Source organism: Equus caballus, chromosome 6, assembly GCF_041296265.1.
Source record: "Equus caballus isolate H_3958 breed thoroughbred chromosome 6, TB-T2T, whole genome shotgun sequence".
NCBI lineage: Eukaryota > Metazoa > Chordata > Mammalia > Perissodactyla > Equidae > Equus > Equus caballus.
This window is the reverse complement of record NC_091689.1, coordinates 97,399,765-97,420,446: the sequence shown is the minus strand read 5'-3', so window position 1 is coordinate 97,420,446 and position 20,682 is coordinate 97,399,765. Positions and strand designations below refer to the sequence as shown.

General features: G+C 42.8%; 1 protein-coding gene and 1 long non-coding RNA gene across 6 annotated transcripts in view; one reads left to right on the top strand and one right to left on the bottom strand.

Moving 5' to 3' along the window:
* The first annotated feature begins 6 nt into the window (after nt 1-6).
* Nucleotides 7-20,682, top strand: part of LOC111774033 (uncharacterized) — a 54,180-nt gene continuing 33,504 nt past the window's right edge. For all 5 annotated transcript variants that reach the window (XR_011440193.1, XR_011440192.1, XR_011440194.1 and 2 more), the window contains exons 1-2: nt 7-144; nt 11,031-11,187. This is a non-coding gene — a long non-coding RNA (uncharacterized lncRNA). The remainder of the gene's footprint in view (nt 145-11,030; nt 11,188-20,682) is intronic.
* LYZ (lysozyme) lies at nt 4,515-9,485 on the bottom strand. Its single transcript, NM_001434680.1, has 4 exons — nt 9,247-9,485; nt 7,626-7,790; nt 5,979-6,057; nt 4,515-5,433 (listed from the first exon to the last, which is right to left on the bottom strand). Exons 1-4 carry the CDS (start codon nt 9,380-9,382, stop codon nt 5,367-5,369), a joined length of 447 nt encoding a protein of 148 aa, NP_001421609.1. The 5' UTR covers nt 9,383-9,485; the 3' UTR covers nt 4,515-5,366.

The window sequence follows — 20,682 nt, the reverse complement described above, 5'->3', positions numbered from 1 at the left end:
TGCCTCGCGGCGGGCTGGCGAAGCGGATCGCCGGGTCGGGGGGAAGCGCGTCTGCTGGCGGGCGCTCGCCGGCCGGGCCTCTTGGCTGTCTGCTGTGGGAGTCGGGACGTCGTCGCCGCTTGGCGCGCAGAGTCTGAAGTCAAGGTGATGAAACCGCCGCGCCCGGCAGGACGTGGCTGACCCCGCGCGGGCTTCCGGAGAGGCCGAGCCCCCGACCCGGGCGCCCTCAGGCCGTCGGGCCGCTGCCGGCCCCAGCGCCGCGGAGGGGCTCCCGCGAGGGCGGTGGGGTCGGGTGGGCGTCCCGGGCGGGCCGTGGGATGGACCCCTTCAAAATGCAGGAGGGAAGTGAGTCCCTGCTTATCCTCCACACGAGCCGACGTTCACCCGAGTGCGAGCAGAGTAGAGCCCGCGTCAGACGGGCTGGTCCGCAGAACAGTGCCTCTCCTGCGCCCTTGCTCAGGAAGATGGGGCAGGTGTGGTCCGCCAAAATGAGGGAATAAACCAGGAAGGGGGAAGCTGTGAAATCCAGGAAACCCCTAAATATCAAATATGGAGGGAAGAGAAGAGAATCCCACGATGACGCTGAAGCGGGAGCCCGGAACGGTAGCGGCGTGCGTGTTAGGCATAGACCTGGTCAGACCTCTCGGAGGATCGCTGCTGTAGAAGGATGAAACGGACGCGACTGCAGCTGCATCTGAAGCCTGGAGAGGAGATTTCAATATGAGACCTGGAGTTAGAGGGTTGAACTAACCATGGGTACGCGGGAAACCAAGCGCATCTGAGAATCATGCAGTTATTAGCTCTAGGGAAAATACAGTCTCAGAAGAAAGTAATTGTGTTTCTGGCTACGTAGATACTCAGTATTGATCTAACCAAAAATAATACAGTTACATTGGAAGAATGGGCTTTGAGGAAGGGTGCTGTGTGTGATGGAGACGGGGGAGAAGATAGGGGGAAGTCAGTATCCCAAAGGGGAAAACTCAAGAAGGAGCAATATAAGCCTAATACTTAAAGACATGGAAGTAAATGGAAAAATATCAACATGAAGAGTAGAGAGGGGGTGCACGCGAAGGGGGAGAATCAGGGAGGTACGGCTTTCATGACAAACCTTCAAAGACCATCTGACTCTAAACATTGAGAATTTATAAGCTTGCTAAAATTAAAAATGATTTTAAAAGTTAATTTGCATAATAGACATGGATTTAATTGAAAAACATCTGTGAATGACATTATCACTCCTGATTACCATTTTTAGTAATTCCCTTTAGCAACTTGCAAGAAAACAGTTTTTGAATGAGTCCGATGAATAGAAGTGCAAGAAATGTGCTCAGGGCTTCCTTACGTTGAGTGCCGCCTGAAGAGCTCAGTCCTCATCTGGAATATCGTTCTGCATTTCAGAGAACATCCTGGGTGAAACTAAGCAACATAGGAATTGAGTTTCCTTTACAAATGATCAAACACTGATATTTGTATTCCATCCCCAGAGTAAGAGTCGAAATTTGGTTTGGGAACTTGATTGTAGTAGTATAACAGGTATAGGTAAGAAATGATGTTTATCAAAAACACTAAGCAAAATCTCCCACAACATTGCTTTCCCTCTTCAGCCAACTTTTGCTACTCTCTGGTTGTATCTAAGCTGTCACTCTTCAAGTCTCTCTCCCCTGCCTTGACCCATTCTTTGTACATCTCTGGAGATGCTGCTATGAATAAACCCATATTCTTCCTGGGTTTATTCACATCAGAATGGTCCCCGACTCTGGAAGCCAGGGCTGCCCCAGTGTTGGGGCCCTCTGCTGCCCTCCCATGGCTGGTCCATGCACTACAGTCACGTGGACTTGAGACCTGACCCTGGGAACCCCAGAAGCTGCTCTGCTGGAATCATGTGGGCTTGAAAAGTAAGAAAAAAACCAGAATGCTCAACATGGGGGAGTATACAAAATAATCAGAAAGAGGTTCACTCCACCAACTGATATTTATAGAGCGAGTCTCATGTTCCAGGCACTGTCTAGGTGTCTGGAATGTGGGTGTAAACAAGAGTAACAAATTTCTGCCCTCCTTGCTATCAGGACGGTGGCCCAGCATGGTGTGTCAGAGATGTGACACGGTAAAGAGGGTGTCAGATGTGGGGGAGGGTAGCCCAAGAAGGGTGTCAGAGCCTGAGTGGAGAGCATCTACTCCATGGTGTGTCCGTGTTGGGAGACTGGTTACATCAGGCCAGTTCATCAGCACATACATGTGCGAAGGATACAGCTCAAGGACAGTGGGTGCCAGGTTTCTCACTGTTGGAGAAGGGAGTTGCCAACATGGCAAAGGAGAACACTAGCCTCACCTGTGGTGTGGGAGTGCAAGTGGAGGAGTTGATGTGAATTCAATATCAGGAGACAGATAGAGGGGTAAATGTTGTGTAAATAGATTGATGCCCTAGCTCCATCCATTGATGGGGCCTGGGAACAGTGGCACTCTAGTGCCCAGATCTTGGCTTTTAAATACAATTCTCCATTCTGAGGAATTGGGCTCTTTGGAGAAACGGCTGATTCCAGGGCTGAAGGAGGGAAAGAACAAGGTGAGCCTTAGAACATCTGTGGCAGAAAACAAGGAAGTGCTCAAAAAATGATGAGGACACGTCAAAATGACACAGAAGCCAGCTTGCAGGGTCTACTGGCCAAATCAGGGACAATGTTAACATCAAAATATGTGGTAGTCATGGATTATAACCCATTACAATCTGAATAAACAGGAAGCCACGGGTCCATACTGACACAATAAATAAATGCATAAGTTGAAAATTTGATGCGTTACAGTCTCAAAGCACCTTCCCCTCCCAAATACTCTGCAGTGGAGGTGACCTGCAGACGTCATCTCAATCAAGTGACCGAGGTGAACGTCATCAGTAATAGACCCTTTCAAACTGCATGCCACCCAGAGGATGCCATGAGAAGAGCCCAGCCTCACTTCTGTGTATTCCTGCCAAGGATGCATGACCCAATCCAACCAAGAAACAGCAGAAAAGCCTTAGGACGCGTCACAGCATAACTGGTCTGTGGTCTTCAAAATGTTAAAGACATAGTCAAGAAAAAGAAACCTGGAGAATTAGCCAATTGAGGGAAACTAAGAAAACATGACAAGCAAATACAACACGTGATTCTGAATTCTCTTTTTATTATGAAGGCCTTCTGGGGGCAGTGATGAAATTGATGGATCTGAAGATCAGGTGGCAGGAATGCATCAGTGTCAGCTTCTGGAGTTGGATGGTGCTTTGAGGTTATGTGGGAATACCACACGGAAAGATTCAGGGCCACTGGGCACGATGTTGGCAATATACCCTCAAACTGTTCATAAAAAACAAAAGGCCTTTGTACTGTGCTTGCAAACTTGGGGAGAGATTAAGATTATTCCAAAGTCTTTCAAAGTGGGAATAGACTTATATTTTAGCAAGAAGAGAGGAGTAAGTAAAATGTGGTGTGTCAAATGGTTATAGGCTTGAGCCCTGGGGCACTCCTACAGTTAGAAATTAAATATCAGAGAGAGAGCCAGCCAAGAAGGACAGAGAAGGAGCAATCTGTGAAGCAGGATGTAAGGGAGGAGAAGCTGAGGGAGAGAAAGTTTTCTGTAGCAGGAAGTGGTTCACTTTGTCAGGTGCTGCTGAGAGATCCAGTAAGAGGAACAGAGAAGAGCTGATGGCTAGAGGCCCAGGAGTCCTGGGCGGAGTCATGGAGGAGCGGTTTTAGCTGAGTGAGGCTGGCAGCCAGGTGAAGAAGGGTTGAGGAGAGAGGGAGAGGTGAGGACTGGGGCTGGTGAGTAGAGATGTCTCATCCCCAAAGTCGTGCCGTGAAAGGGAGCAGAGAATGATGTCGGTGTTGGAGGGTGTTGGAGCGTGAGTGAAGAGCTCTTTGTAAGACAGGAGGTTACCAGGGCTGTTTGTACAATGACGGGGGTGATCCAGCAAAGAGGGAGAAACCAAGGATGCAGGAAACGCTCAGCCCAACTTGGAGGAGTGAGAGGGATGCGGTGAAGATTGCATGAGGAGACACTGTCGTTGGCAGGAGCAGAGGAAGGGAGGATGGCCAGGGGAAGGTGTGGCCCCTGTTAGGTGGTGAGGAGGGAGAATTTCCTGTGAGGCTGGTTCCTCTCTCTCAGTGCTCTTTGAGGCCAGGTCACCTACTGAGCGCAGAGAGGGGTGGGAGGTGAATGGTCGGGCGTGTATGCTGGGCTCCGAGGAGAGAGAAAGAGAAGTAAAGTAGTCATTTTGGAGAGTGGGGACACCACAAGAAGGATTGCAGAGAAGTGACCAAGGTAGATGGCCAGGCCAACTGGAGGGCCCACGTGCGATCTCTGGGTTAGAATTTAAAGTGAGAGCTCTCAGCACGCGTGTGGATTTTTCTCCAGCAACAGCCAGCTGTTTGGGTACAGGTGAGGATATAGAAACGACTGAGAGTCAAATCTTTTTTTTTTCAAATATATATATATTTGTCTTCAGAGACACCAGATGGGTCTAAACAAAGAAAGACAAGGTATGAGTTGCAAGGCCTTTAATGATACTGTTTCTGTTGTATACAACATGCATGGTTAATTAGGAATTATTTCAGTAGTGGTGAACTCATCTGCCCCAGATTTCGTCATAGCGCTTGATTCTAAGCTAGTGAAATCGAGAACCAGCAGCTCGTGCAGTCCTTTACATCGCTCCAAGATCACCGAGATGCAGAAAAGAGTTCTTTAAAGGGCTAAAGAGATGGCTATATAAATGTGAGTTTACGTTTGAAGCTGTTGAAAAGCAATGTTTCTAAGAGATCCTTTCAACCAAAGGTCACACTTTGTGAAAACACCATTCTTTATTCAGGCTGTCTCCATTTTTAGCCATTTGGTATTCTGCTACTTTTTAAATATAATATTGCCCAAGAAAGAGTGGTTGGGATTACTGTTTTTGGAGATGACAGAACAGACGAGGGCGTCAGATGTCTGCACAGCTGGGATTTTGCCTAAATCAGTTTGTTTTCAGATAGTCTGTTGTTATTGACCATTTTTATATCTATTTTTGTTGATGATTGGGATGGACTTGTATCACTCAAGATTAAGTGTGGGTTATATTTTTGGTTAAGAACCGAATGTACTGGAGATGTATTTGATAACCAAGATTTTAGATAAATTGTCACCAGCATTAGTTCTATTCGCAAACTGAAAAAACTGTAGACTTCCTATGAAGTAAACACATTAGTCAACATTAAGCCTCTTAGAAGAAAGAACACATTTTCCTCTCCCTTCTGTAAAAACCTTATTTGTTTGAAAGAATGGTAGTGTGACCTTTCACTCAACTACGACTCCCTTAATGTGAAAAAGACAAGATGAGCTGAAGAAGGACACCTCCTCAGTTACACTCTGCAACCCTTGACATACTGAGTGAGGTCGTGGTTCTGACAACGATTTCTCCACGCCACCCTGCAGAGAAAGGTGAAAAAAATGGGCATAAGGTTAAAACGCATCTTCACTGTAATATGCATACTTCACATCCTTGGGGAGAACGGAATAGTTTATCAGTACACACAGCACGGGCTATGGATGGATCCAGCTCGTGCTGTTTATTACACGGGGATCCATATCTCAAGTGCCTCTCTTCTCCCCAAAGCCCTCGCTGGAGCACAGAATGCTGGAGCATAGCATGTTGGGTGTGTGCATTTCCCCAGGGTGACTGCCAAGTGCCTTCCACGTTTACCTAATTCCAAAAATAACTTCAAGACACGACAAGGAACTAGTAGAGTGTGGAGAAGCTTACAACTCTAGACAATCCCCTAAAATAAAGTGAGGGTGGAGAGTGGGATTCCGAACCAGTTGAAGTGGATTCTTTCCAGTCACAGGCTGTTTACGCCAAGTCGAGAGCCTCAGTCTTCGGCTCTCAGCCACGTGCTGTGGTCTCTGAACTTCCCCTCCCACTTCTCTCCTAACAGAAAGGGGAAAGAGCTTTCCCCGCTAATGCTGAGACGCACCATGCTCGGATGCCCTGTGGGTCACTGACCACCCGCTTTGCACACGCCACGGCTTGAGTGATGTCATCTTGCAGCAGAGCTGAAAAAGAGGTGTGAGGCATGAAAACCACTGTCATAGAAATTTCATTTTAAGCTCAGGTTGCCAGCTTTGTTCTCTCAGGCTGAGGGAGGCACATGAACATTATTTTCCAAGAGTCCACGTATGTGTGAATGTTGGGGGAAAACTGTTTTCATTTCATCTGATTTGGCATGAAATAAAGCATTCTGTTTCTCCTTTACCAAAGTCTTTGGAAGCTCTGGAATTATTAACTAATGTGATAGAAGGTTCTCTTTGTACAGGCAGTGTAAAAAAAACGGCCTAGCAATTTTTTAATCAGCCATTCGACTACTGGAAATTTATCCTAAAGAAATAATGAGAAATGCACCTAAAGATGTATGCACAAGGCCTTTTATAGCAATTAATAAAAGGGGAAAATGGAAACAACCTGAGTGCTTAACAGTAAGAGTTGGATCAATAAATTATAGAATATTTATATAGTGCGATTCTATTCATCCTTTAAAAAGAATACAGATTTGCATGTGTTCACATAGAAATAACTTTGTGTGATAAGGAGCAAATTGTAAAGCAGTATATATAGTATAATTTCATTCACATTGCTCACATGTTTGTGAGTACATACGTGCATGACACAGCTCTACGTTCATAGACAGTATTGATGCATATCCTGTATATAACAAAAGTATATACCAAAATATATACCAGTGCTCATAAATCTCTGAGTAATAAGAATTTTTATGTAATGACCAATACATTCAATATTCAAGAATTCAATATTATTATATAATGCAACGTATTTTTAAAAAATTAACCAGATACAAAAGAATATTCTAAGACTAATCTTCTATATTAGGAATTTTAACAATATCAGTTTTGCAGTACTTCTCCAATATTTTATGCTCTAAAGATTCCACATGTTATTTCCAGTTTTATAGGAGTTCAAAAGAATATTTGTTTCACCTCAACTTAACAAATCCGTAAATTAACTTGTTAGGTATGAAAATGATTATATAGAAAGTGTACTTTTTGGAGATGCAAAGTAAAGAATTTAGAAACGAAATGTCATCATGTTCCCAATTCACCTTAAAATCACTCAGCGAAAAATATACACATATACACAAAAGAAGTAAATATGAGTAAATGTTAACCACTTTTAAATTACTTGATGGGCATATGACTGCTTCTTATACTAATGTCTCTCAATTTCTACATAATAAGAGCATTTCATAATAAAAAGTTAAAAACAATTTAAAAGAAAGACCATACAACCAAATTATCCTAGACCTCCCCAGAGTAAGCGGGAGGAATGACATTGTTCCTGATGAAACATCACTAAGTCTGTGTCCAATAAATTAACAGGTCATCCCAGAAACTTTTGTACGTTAGAAAACAGCACTGTCCTATGAAACCAGCTCTCTGATTTCTCACTAGGGAATTGTTAGGAGGAGAATAGTGTTTCCAGAGGTCGAGATGGAGTTTCTCCAGGTCCTTGATGGACCCGTCCAGACTGTTTTGTTGGCCTGGACTCTCTGTCCCTGTGAGAATAACCACATGGGTCCTGTGCCGTACTTGCATGTTATCTGGCTTACCGCTGCAGGGAATCCGACAGGCATTCACTGCTCGTGGGGTTTTGCCATCATTGCACCAGTAGCGGCTGTTGATCTGAAATATCCCATAATCAGTGCTTTGACTTCCAGGATTGTAGTTTGTAGCTCGTGTGTTGTAATTACTTTCCCATCTGGCCAAACAGACCCCTGAAAAGAATTTATTTTTATTAATCAACAGGAACACTACATGACACCTCACACCACAATCAGTGCTATTTGGCTAATTCCTCTTCACTGAAGACTTCCTTTATAAGTATAAAGATGTCTTTTACTTGTATAATATTTTAACACTTCCGTGTTACAGGGCCCTGAAGAGAATCCTTTGGTTAGCAAGAAACTTTGTAGTACTAATGAAGCAAGAAAACATACTTTTAAAAATATTAAAATAGCTGTTTCTGCCATTACTTCCTACCCTTCCCCTCTTCCCATCCCTGGGGCAAGATTCAGCCTAGAATATAAAATCCACAGAGTTGTTGAGTGCTTTTTGTCATTAATAGCAGATACGTATGTATTAAGAAAAGTAAGCATTTTCTGGGAGATAGGAATTTTCTTATGCTACCTAAAGATGAATATGGGTATCAATTTAGAATCTGGGAAACAAGAGTTATAGACTAAGAAATAGTATTCCATCCACCCATCCATTGGTCCATCCATGCATCCCTCCACTCATCCCTCTACCATCCATCCCTCCATCCCTCCCTCCATCCATCCCTCCCTCCACCATCCATCCCTCCCTCTACCATCTATCTCTCAGTCCATCCCTCCATCTCTCCCTCCCTCCATCCATACCTCCCTCCCACCATCCATCACTCCCTCCCTCCATCCATCCCTCCCTCCACCATCCATCCCTCCTTCCCTCCCTCCATCCATCCACTCATTCATTCAAAAATAGTTATTGAGGGGAAACGTTTCAATTTCATTGAAAAATACAGTGATTACATTGACAAATATGGACTAAAATATAAAGTGACTTTTACTCAGAGCACATCTTAAATTGTGTGGAGGAAACTGAAAAATAATCAACTAGAGTGGAAAGGAATAATAACAGATCATTTATGCTGTTTGCAGGGATCCTTATAAAAACAGTGATTGAGGAGAAATAGATTCCTACTGTCCCTGCATTGAGAGTTCAACATAACTTTTAAAAATTTTGCTGTTAAAAACCCACATCATGGCAGGGAATTAAAAAAGAGAAAAACACTGCATTACTCTAGGCTCGCAGAACGCAAGTTCCAACTGGGAAATAGCTGGAGTGAAGTACTAAGGACTTGATGGAGATATCCCCAGGCCTCAGATGTGTCCATCAGTCAGCTGCATGCACCGCTGTCTGAGGCAATGGGCAAATCTGGTGAAACTAGGAGAGTAGAGGAGGTCCTGGTTTACTGGAATGAGATAGAATTTTGCCTTCCGGTGCCCTCATTCCTTCCTCTGGCACATCTGGTTCTAATGGAACAAGCCGATGTTTAACCATTGTAACTATACAAACCCTCAAAGAAATAGAACGGTCTGCTCGCTCCAAGCTCCTGTCTTATTACTCATCCTCTCTGAGGGTCCTTCCCACGTCGGGCTAGCTCTCTGGGAGCGTGAAGAAGAGTGAACTTACAGTTTGGCAGGCTGACTCCCCTAAAGCCGTCCAGTCCAAGTCTTTTCAGCGTTCTGGCCAGCTCACATCTTTCAAAGACCTTGCCCTGGACAGTGACAGACAGCAGGAGAAGCCCCAGAGTCAGGAGAACCTTCATGGTGAGTGCGAAGCCAGACCTCTAGGCTGACCAGGGAGCAGGAGAGAGTATTTAAGGTCTTCTGACTTCCTTCTCGCCCTCATGGTTTGGGGCTCCACCCTTCCAGATGTGTCAAAAACAGGAGCTATTTATCGGTCCATGACTGTAAAGGCTTTTCTTTTGTTTGAAGAGAGAGATTCTGACATCCTAAGAACAAACCCACAGGAAAATGATGAAATGACATTGTTGAAAGACTTGGCTCGGGAAGAATTGGGAGTGGCCCTGTTACCAAGGTGGGAACTTTCCTGTTTCAATATGCATTTGAGCAACTATAAAGAAAAACGAACATTTTACACAACTGGGAATGAGCTCCGATCTTTGACAACATTCATCTTCATTAAATTGTTTCCGTGCACTCTCTATGTGTGTTCAAATTTTCACTTAACATTATTTTGTATACACTTTCCGCAAGAACGTGACACATTGCCTGTCGTTTTAATAGGTTTATAGCACTCACCATGTTGCTCAGCCAGGTTCCTCCCATATCTTTTTTGTTACTATTGTAAATTTTTCATTTATTAAATCCATGTTTACTGCTTTAAATAAGCCTCATGTGAACAACGTTCCTAACTCCTTTTCTGCAACGCCTTACCCCACATTTCCGTGTTCGAACATAAGTGTCATTAGAACTTATTACTTAGAACTTAGAACTTACTTAGAACGTGAGTAATCAAACCCACAGAAGAGTCGCAGAAACTGCCACCCCAATTCTGCTCCTTTAGCCTATGGATTATTTTGAGCTGAAGGCAACTGAGGTGAAGCAGATTCAAGAAAAGCCCACTTTCCTCCCCCTATTTGAATGAAAGCAGAACATCAATTGTACAGAAGTTAACCACTGACAACCCTAGACCCTTCTCAGCCCTGAGATGGCACCAGAGGACTCTGCATAAATGACTTTCCTGACCGGCTATTATCTTTGATTAGGCACCCATATATTTACCATCCTGTAGTTTGCCGCCCTTGGAACTTAAATTTCTTTGCCTCTGTCCTACACTCCACTAAAAATGTGCAATAGTCTCCCCTTTTCCATGGGAGACATGTTCCAAGACCCCCACTGGATGCCTGACACCGTGAATAGTACCCAAACTTATATATACTATGGTTGTTCTATACATAAATACCTATGATATAATTTATCAGTTAAGCACCCTAAGAGATTAACAACAATAACTAACAATAAAATAGAACACTTATAACAATATTGTGTAATGAATGTTCTGTGAATGTGGTCTCTCTCTCTCGAAATATCTTGTTGTACTGTACTCACCCTTCTTGTGATGATGTGAGATGAGACAGTGTCAACGTGATGAGATGAAGTGAGGTGAGCAGCATAAGTGCTGGGACACAGCATTAGGCTGCTGTTGACCTTCTGATGAAGGTCAGAAGAAGGATATTCAGCTTCCAGATGTGGCTGACCACAGGTAACTGAGACCGTAGGAAGTGAAACCACCATAAGGGGGGACTACTGTATTGTTCTGTGGATAAGATGCTATGTCAGCCCAAGATCTAGTCGCTTCTTTGAGTTACTCTTCCCTAAATTTCTCCCAAGTATATATGCATGTTAATAACCTTGCTTATGTTTCTCTTGTTACTCTGTCTTTTGTTACAGAGCCCCAGCTGAGAACCTAAAAAGGTAGAAGGAAAGATTGTTTCCCCTGCCCTACAGTTTCTGGTGACAGGGATGGGATAGTTAAAGGCTGGCACCCTCCACTCTCCCTGGAGACTGCAGCTGAGATATGGGATTCCTGACAACAGACCAGCAGAAGGTCAGAATTCTTCCCATGTCAGTCTCCCACATCTCTGTGTGTTAGTGCCCAGTCACGAGAGGAGGATAAAACTTTCCCCTTGTCCTTTTATTTCCAAATTCATGTTGTCCTGAGAAAAACACTTGCAACAATTTGTTCCTGAATTGTGACCACTGTGAGTTTGAGGTACCCATAGGTTTTTGATTCTTAGCCTCTGTCTCTTCATTTGCCATAAGGAAGAAAACCATAGGATGAGTTTCTCCCTTTGCCTTGTTTCTGTGTCCTGAGAACTTGGCTTTATAACCAGTGAGAATGTTCTTCTGGTTTCTGCCACTTGGAGAGTGCAGGTTGTCAGGCAAGTGTCAGGAGGCTGGCTGGCCAGGAGCTTGAGACATGGAGTGACAAGCAGCATCTGTCCCACTGTGCCAGCACTCAGGGCAGTTTGTCTTAATAAAGGGTCCTAGTCCATAAGGGGCCTTTGTCATCTCTGCCTTTGTTGCATTGTGTCTACTGACAAAACTTCCCATCCCAGTATCCCCTTTCTAGTAACACAGATTAGTGGGTCTGTCATTTAAGGTGTCTCACTTCCCAGGAGAGAGAAGTTTCTTCCTCCCTCCCTCCCTCCCTCCCTTCCTTCCTTCCTTCCTTTTTGAGGAAGATTAGCCCTGAGCTATCTGCTGCCAATCCTCCTCTTTTTTCTGAGGAAGACTGGCCCTGAGCTAACATCTGTGCCCATCTTCCTCTACTTTATATGTGGGACGCCTACCACAGCATGGCGGCCAAGTGGTGCCATGTCTGCACCCGGGAACCAAACCGGCAAACCCCGGGCCACCGAAGTGGAACATGCGCACTTAACCGCTGTGCCACTGGGCCAGTCCCAGAAGTTTCTCTATTGCCTGTCACAGTGCAGACCTGTGCTCTCCTCGACTATCTTAGAGGTGCTCTGCATCTTGAGGGGCTATATCTTCCGCCCCCTCTTTGGGGACACCTCTTGTGTCCCTGGTTAAGTCATAAAATGCTTATTGGTTTTAAGCCATAAAAAGGCTTATTGGAATAGAGTTACAGGTGAAATAAGTATACTTTTCAAGATTTTGACTTTTTCATCTACAAAGATTTTTTAGAGAGCTCTCATTCTAAGCAAATGTCCTATTGGTACCTATGGGAAGATCAGATTGAAAAAAAGAAAGAAAAAAGAGAAAGAGATACACAAAAATGCCTTGTCTAGTGTAAGAAAAAAATAAATGAAAACACACCTTTATCAAGATTAGGAGATAAGACTTAAAACAAATGCCGAGACCTGCAGATGGCATTCAAGCAGGTGTGAGTCATACGTAAATACTGATAGCCAGGAAAAGCTCCGCCAAAGGCCCAGGAAACGCCCAGGAAGCCTTGATATACTGTCCTAACTTTGAAAGCAGACCCGCCAGTTCCAGGCCTTCCCACAGTTTGGGCCTCCACTGCAAGAAAACAATTCATTACACTCCTACCCTTAAAGAAAACAAAAACTTAACTGGTAATGACCCTAGATTCCTGATAATAGGCAAATATGCCCCTGAGTTCCTTCTTAGATAAAACCTACATTTTATCTCAGTCGCTTGGAAGCACTAATCTTACCATGTCTTTGAACTGTAGTCATCCAAAGAGACAATTGTTGGTTAAAGCTACCGCTGAAACTAGGATGAAAAAGAAAGAGTTTTTGAAAAAACGAACTACCACTTGATATTTCCATAGACTCCTTTGCCTAAAATTTGGTCCACAGCCTCCACAGGATTACCTATTAAAGACAAATAAAATCTCAAAAGCCTTCTCCACAAATATTAGTAAAAAGCTTTAGGGGCCAGCCCCGTGGCTGAGTTGTTAGGTTCGCGCACTCCACTGCAGGCGGCCCAGGGTTTTGTCGGTTCAAATCCTGGGCGTGGACATGGTACCGCTTATCAGGCCACACCGAGACGGTGTCCCACATGCCACAACTAGAAGGACCTACAACTAAGAATATGCAACTATGTACCGGGGGGCTTTGGGGAGAAAAAGGAAAAAAACAAAAGATACAAAAAGTTCTAAGCAAAATATCGCCAACTGAATCCAGGCAACAGTCATAAAAGCATAATAAATCATGTTGAAATTGGTATTTAAGCTTAAAAAAGAAAAAAAAGCTTTAGCCATCTGAGTGGGTGAACTTAACTTGCTCCATCTAACAGAAACACCATTTGATCCAAGAATTCTTCTATAAGCTCCTGAGTTTTGTATTGTTGTACCTCACACGTGGCTCAATTTTAAGCTGTAAGCTCTCTGTTTGTGTCTGTATGTTTATGTATGTGTATGTATGTATGTTATGTATATGTGGTGTTTCTCCACCTCCGGATCGTATTGCTAAGAAGTAACCTGTAAAAGACCTCTATTTAAGTGGCTTAAAGAAGAAACAATAAATACTCATATAAGTTAAGACTAATCAAACAAGTTTAGGTTACCTCTACTAGATGTTTAAGACTATAAAATTGTAAAATCAACCTAAGAACAAAACTTATAATTAAAACAAATTCCTTAGTGTATGCCAACATGGCAGAAAAAAACCCCATATATTATACTTTTTAGTTTCTTTGCCTCTGTGATTTTTGATGCTTACCTTATTTCAATGAGAAAAATAACTTAGAATGATGGTTAGTTCTTAATATCTCATGAAATTTCCATGAGCAATTCAAACATACTTGTTAAGAGCACATGAATTAAGTTGAGGTGAAGTGGGATAAAAGTTTATAAATGAACTTTGCAAAAATGATTATGTTTTAAAAAATGTCTTAAAAATCATTTCCAAAATCTTTTTCTAATCTTAACTTTAAAAGAGAAATCTTCATTGAATATCTACATCATTTCCAAATAAGAGAAAATACTGAAACATTAATCACTTAGCACAGGTTTAAGTTTATCTATTTTTGGCTTCTCATTACAGAGAAACTAGAGAAATTTGGGCATATTAATAACATGTTCTTCTTGCCACACTAAGAAATTGTACTATGAAATGGCATATGTGTCTAGAAATTGTGAAATGGTGTATTCATAAATTTGCTAATCTACTACACAATATTAGTATGTGGCAGACAGTTCACAATTGCTTACTTCCTCGCCATTTTGAGTCTTTTGTCAACTACAGATAGGTATTGTTTCACTCTGATTCTTCTGTGAAAACGTTTGAAACTGCCAACCCAAGATCAAACAGAATAGGAACTAATTACAGGGGACCAAATGAACTGATGAGGTTGATAATAACTTTTTGTGACTTTTTGTTTAATTACATTACTGGAATATTTTTCAAAAACAAAAAGCTTTTTCCTCCTCTACTCTACCCAAACACATATATTCAACTACGTGCTATGTTTAAAAATAGTCATCTCAAGAGGCTGTGCACATTTTAATAATCCATGCCGGCAGAACTCAAAAGGATTTGTGTTTCTGCATCTGCTTCTGAAGACAGATTCTGAGCTACGCAAATGTCATCATTTCACAGTCACCCTGGTTTTCACCTATAGTGGTCTCTTTCCATGGGCCTCTTAGATTACTCACTAGTTTGGCTCTAAGTGAACACTTGATTCTTGTAATTTCTTCAAAAATCAAGAATAACTCCTTTTATGAAGCTATGCCCAATTTTGATTCTTTAATAATAAGTAGTGAGACAGATTGTCAGAACCCAGAGAGGAAGCAGTTAAGTCATCTTCGTTCTCTTCATATTCTTCCCAAGTCAGTGCGAAAGAGCATCTAGTTGTTACCCATGCTAGTTTCAGCCTTCTACCAATGAGATTTCTTTTCATCCATCTGAATAGTTATGGCCTTATACTTTGTTTGGGTGGAATAAGGAAATATTTGCCTGCCCTTCAGAAGCAAACTGACCGCATGAGACCGTGTGACCATGTCAAAGGGAAGAGTTGTTTTAATCCTTAGTTATTTCTCTTGGAGCAGAAGTTATGGGCAGTGATAACATCCAGTCATAATCCTATTATATCATTTGGGTAGGTTTAGTGAGCTAGTTATTTAAAAATAAAATAGCAAATAAGCATGATTTGGGGGCAGAGATTTTTTTTCCCTAGAAATTTTGTATGTACTGCTTGTTTTATTTGATACCATATATGCATCTCATCTTTCGGGAAAGGTGTTTATACATCCCAGATTATTTTGTTGGATTACAATGGACAATAGTCATCATTTATTCTTCCTATTTGTTTCCCATGATAGAAAACAAATAATTAATCATGGTGTATTGGGGGCTTCAGGCCTAGGAAAGAGAATTTGACCAATGATCTCGCAGACTTTTGACTATCCTCCCAAGCTAAAATCATCCTTAAAAGAAAAAGATTTGCCAGGTTTTAAGATATTCTGAAGAATGTGATATAGGCCCTCATTAAAAGAGGTGGAGTGGGCACATAGGTTTATCTCTGCTCCCTTCCCAAATACCATTAAAATATCAACAAAACAAGTTTGAAAAGGCATAAACCAGCAAGAGCAAAGGAAAAGGAGATGAGATAACAGTAGATGAGAAATGTCAAAAATCTATAATACAGGAAGGGAGTGGGTGAGAGGTAAGTAACTTGGTATAACGAAGAGAGCTGACACCTTACGTGACTGCAGACGGGGAAATCAAGAAGAAGCAAGCTGGTTCTTGTCCTAGAACCTGCAAGAGACTAGGCAGCTCTGGCAGCAGGACTGCATGGCCGTGCTATGAACAGGAAGCCTGGCTGGAAGTCCATATGTACAGCTGTTAAACTCTCAGATCTACTCCCCCAGGCCAGGAACCCAGATCGCTGCCCTTTCCCAATCCCAGAAGAAGAAAATGGGAGGATTCTTTTGGGAGGATGAGCCAGAGAGACTCTGGACTGGAACTCAAGGCATAGTTAGAGGCAGGGGTGCAATGCCATAATGGAAACAGGGGATTCAGTGAAAGTCTGGAGCAGTAAGCCAGTTCCCTAGCTCTCAACCTGCCCCTACTGAGCCCCTTGATTTCTGGCCGACTAAATTACTGCCCAGGCAGGACCTGGTAAGACTCCTCTCTTAGATAAATGTCTGAACCAGGAGAAAAGGGCTATGTGTATTAATATTTGAGGCCCACGGTGAAATGGCTGGTCTTGCCCAAATGCTGGTGGTGAGACGCAGTCCAGGATCACAGACTTTCCACTTATCTTCTTAGTGCTTAACTCTTAAATATATACAGTCAGCAAAGATTGCCACTAATGTGGAAGCAGGTCAAAATACACACTTAGAGAAGAGGAACTCAGAGGAAATAAAGGCAAAATAAAATAAAGTATAAAGTATAATGAATATCTCAGAGAAATAAGAAAAAATATCATATCCATGGAGGGAGCAAGGATGCTATAATAAAGAAATTATCAGAGAAAAAAAGGAGGGCTTGAGATTTAAAAATATGACCACAGTAATGAAACATTTACTAGAAGAGTTGAGATAAATTTGAGAAATATTCCCAGAAATAGAATAAAAGACAGAGACGAAAAATAGGAGAGAAAAGATGAGAAAATTAGAGAATGAAGAGATCAAACATCCAATTAATAGGAATTCTTAAAAGGAATTACAGAAGAAAAGGAAATATAAAATAAATTTGCAGAACTGAAGGACACAGGTTTCCAGATAGAAAGGAACGACCACCAAGAGCTCAGCATAACCGTGTGGGGTAAAATCCACACCACTGCACGTCATTGTGAGTTTCAGAACACCAGGGATAAGGAAGAAATTTGAGAGGCTGGCCCCTTGGCCTTTTGGTTAAGATTGGTGTGCGCTGCTTCAGCTGCCCAGGTTTGGTTCCTGGGTGCAGACCTATACCACTCATCAGCAGCTATGCTGTGGTGGTGAGCCACATACAAAATAGAGGAAGATTGGCACAGATGTTAGCTGAAGGCAAATCTTCCTCAGAAAAAAAAAAGAGGAAATTTTAAAATTTAAGAACAATGATGTTCAACCTAGAATTTTATATCCAGTCAAGTGTGAGGGGAGGGGAAAAAAGACATTCTCAAATGCTCAAGGGCAAGAAACCTTACCACTGTGCACCTTTTATCAGGAAGCCTCTGAAAGACACATTCCATTTAAAAGGAGCAAAGAAGAAAGAAGGTGTGGGATCCAGGAAACAGGGTTCTAACACGGGAGAGAAGTGAAGGAAATCACCAAGACGAAGGGAGAAGTGTTGCCCAACATTGACAACCATGCTGCAAGTTAAAGAGAAGCCAGTCCAGATTGTGGCAAGAGGGTGAAGGGTCCAGGAGTGTGGACCTCATGGGGAAAGCCAGACTTAGAGATGGCTTGGACTGTCTACCCTAATGAAGGGAGCCAGGCAACTCCAGCTGAGACTGTGGGTAATGAATTAATACACAATTAAGTACACGGAAAATTAAGCAACCAGAAAAACAAGGCAACTATTAATAAAAAAAAAACCAAAAAGCTTAAGAATGGAAACAACCAAATTGCACTCTCATATTGTAGTTATCTGTGAGTGTTTGTGCATGTTTGCAAATGGGACACCAAGGGTGGGGGCATTGAGAGGGAACTAAATATCCATCTTCCTTGGTGGAAATAAATAGAAAATGTCTGTGGTTGAAAATCAAGAAATAGAAAAAACACGCTCTTGAGATATATGCAGTAAATACTAGAAGAAATAGTTGAAGTTAAAAAGGGATTACCTATAATGCTGGGCATTAGATGAAAAAGATTAGGGCTTTTATTCATCATTAAATTTATAACATTCTATTTGACTTTAAAAATATACACTTGTATTTTATGATAAAAAATAAAAGTTAAAAAATATGTAAGAAAAAGAGCAAAAAGACATACACCAAAATGTTTACAGTGGTTCCTTCTAAACATGTTTTAGAATTTTTATTTACTTTGTATTTTTTTGCATTTTCCAAATTTTCTTCTTTTGGCATATATTACTTTCGCAATTAGCAAAATAATAAATAATTACATACACCCAGGGAAATGTGCAGAATCACTAAAATAAGGGTGATTATTTTGAAGTCTTCAACATCTCTCTGTGTGTATGAACTCAGTCATATATGTTGAAATATTCTGTCACTTAACATTATAATCATCTTTCTCCTCTGCAGCTATCTGGGCCCAGGTCAATGGTCTCTCAAGTTTCAATGGAAACGAGTTAAATATTAATTTTCACTGAGCTTCATGAACTGCATTAAAATAGCACATAGGCTATATAAAAAGTAACCAGAAAGAATGGCTCAGTACAATACTGTTTCGGTAGGATCATTTTTATTGCATACTTCCTTTTTTAAAAAGACTAAAAAAGTACTCTTACAAGCTCCTGGAACTCTACGTCCTATCCAGGCTTTTGTTCTGGAGGCTAAGGCCAGGGACGGGGGATAGCCTGGGGAGGAGACTCCCTGAGGGTGCAAATTTGGCCAGATCTAAGCTGACAGTGGTAGCAGGTTTGGAGAGTGGCAGGGCCCTGCATCCCACTGCCAGGCGGCCCAGAGCAGGCGGTCTCTTGGAGGGTATGTAGCTGCTGCAGAAACTGATGGCTCACTGCCCAGCCTTGGGACTCACTGAAGCTAGGAACAGGGCCTTCCTGCCTTTGAATCACTGATTGAATCAGCCTGGGCAACGACCCCTGTACGAACATCTCAGGCATGACCGTGATGGACCGAAGCTCGCAGGTCTTCCTCAAGTTTTCTGGACGTTCTAGTTTCTTGAGATGCTTGGAAGCTCCTGGGCAGAGGATCAGCTAAAAAAGTCTCATTGCCTCACCACTCGGGGACGTGGGGCTCAGAGACAAAGCATGTTTGATTTAGAGAAATAAAGCGAAGCGATGTTTCTTGCATTGATGGATGGTATAGAAATTTATACCCCCATACTGTTTGATCTAGACTTCTCTGCTCTCATTAGAATGTGATTGGACAGTGGGAAGCGAGATGGTTCCCTGGAGCGCCAGAGATTAAACAGTTTTCCTGGAAATGGCTCTGTGTTTCCGTGACTTGGGTCACCGTTAGCCCAGAGGTAAAGCCTCGGCATTATCAGTTTTCAGTGACTCTGACCACTGGGACAGACCCTCTGTCTTTACAGTCTTGTTTTACTGTAATTTATGCCACCACTGTTTTTTCGTTATTGGTCCCACAATGCTTTTTTCTCTATTAGTATTAAACAATTAAAATCTATTTGTGTTAGTATATGAAGGACGTGAAAAACTGTATAAAAAAGAGCCTCAGGAGGTAAGTGACACTTTTGTAAACCAAAACTGTAAGAATGGAGGGAGCCTTTGGCACGGGTCTTTCAAAGGCATAAATGACCACCTGCCAGTGAAGCAGCGCCATTTCCTGGACGCCGTGAAGGACCCTGGGAGACCATGGTCAGCAGAGTGGACGCTGTCCCTGTGGAGCATGGCTCAGGGGCGCAGAGGACATGGTTGCGTCTCTGCTGGGGCAGTGTGGCTCCCGGGAGAACGTGCAGGGTTAGGGGTGGGAGGGCAGTGGAGGGGCCGCTCTGTGGGGCTCTCCGGGGGAGCCTAGATGCTGAAAGGTTAGGGTGAAGTAATTTCCCCCTCTGCTAGTGGAGCTGCCCTCACCTCGTTGTGTAATGACCTTGTGAAACCAGCTAGTGCCCCTAGCAGCTGCTCCCCCTGAGTGCGGTGGCCTGGCCGCAGGTCAGAGCGGCTTCTTGTGGGAGCGTCTCCTGCCTCGGGAGAAGGCCTTGACCCCAACCCACAGGCGGCATTTTGTTGGCCCTGAGGTGCCCGGTCTCTGGCAAATGGTATGATTTGGGTTGGCCAAATGCAGACCAGCACATTTTCCCTAAGGACTAGTGATCCCTTTCTGTGCTTCTAGCTCTCCATATCACCATAATTTGAACCATAATTTGGACAATGAAGCCTCAAAAGACTCAGCAAGAGCATCCGACCTTCCACCCTCAAACTGCCTAAAGGACTTGAACATAGAAGGTCTGTGCCAGGAAGGAGCTCCTATCGGGTGATAGCTATAGTATGATGGAAAATAGGTGTGATAAAAGGACACCAACAAACCCCCAACAAACCCATTTTTGGGGCCTAGCAAAACCTGTTTAACAAACATTTGCATTCCATCTCTATGTAGATTGTCTTCCTCCCCTTTGAAGTCCCAGATCACTGTGTCCTTCTGGTCTGTAGCTGAGGGTACTTAAACACGTGGACTCAGCCAGATGGCTGAGGTACTCAGTTTCCTCTGGGTTTCTCCCATGTATACATGCTATTAAATTTTGTTTGATTTTCTCTTGCTAACCTGCCTCTTTGATTATTTGACCAGCCATAAGAACCTTAAGGAAAAGCGGTGGGGGGAATTCTCCCACTTCCCCGACACAAGCAAGATAATTTCTTCGTGGGTCTCCTGACACCATCCAAACTCCAGAAATCATTTAACTTTCACCCTTAATATACTCTATGGGCTTGCTGCTGTTGTGTTTTGAGTCAGGAAACTGGTTCCTACTGGGAGGAAATAACACTATTTAAGACACACAGGGGAATGACTTCTACCATGGTGCCAA

Coding starts and splice junctions, on each gene's coding strand:
- LYZ (NM_001434680.1), bottom strand. CDS start 9,382: ATGAAGGTTCTCCTGACTCTGGGGCTTCTCCTGCTGTCTGTCACTGTC. Junction 7,791..9,246: donor GGGAGTCAGCCTGCCAAACT/GTAAGTTCACTC, acceptor AATTCTTTTCAG/GGGTCTGTTTGGCCAGATGG. Junction 6,058..7,625: donor CTGTCGGATTCCCTGCAGCG/GTAAGCCAGATA, acceptor CCTCTTTTTCAG/CTCTGCTGCAAGATGACATC.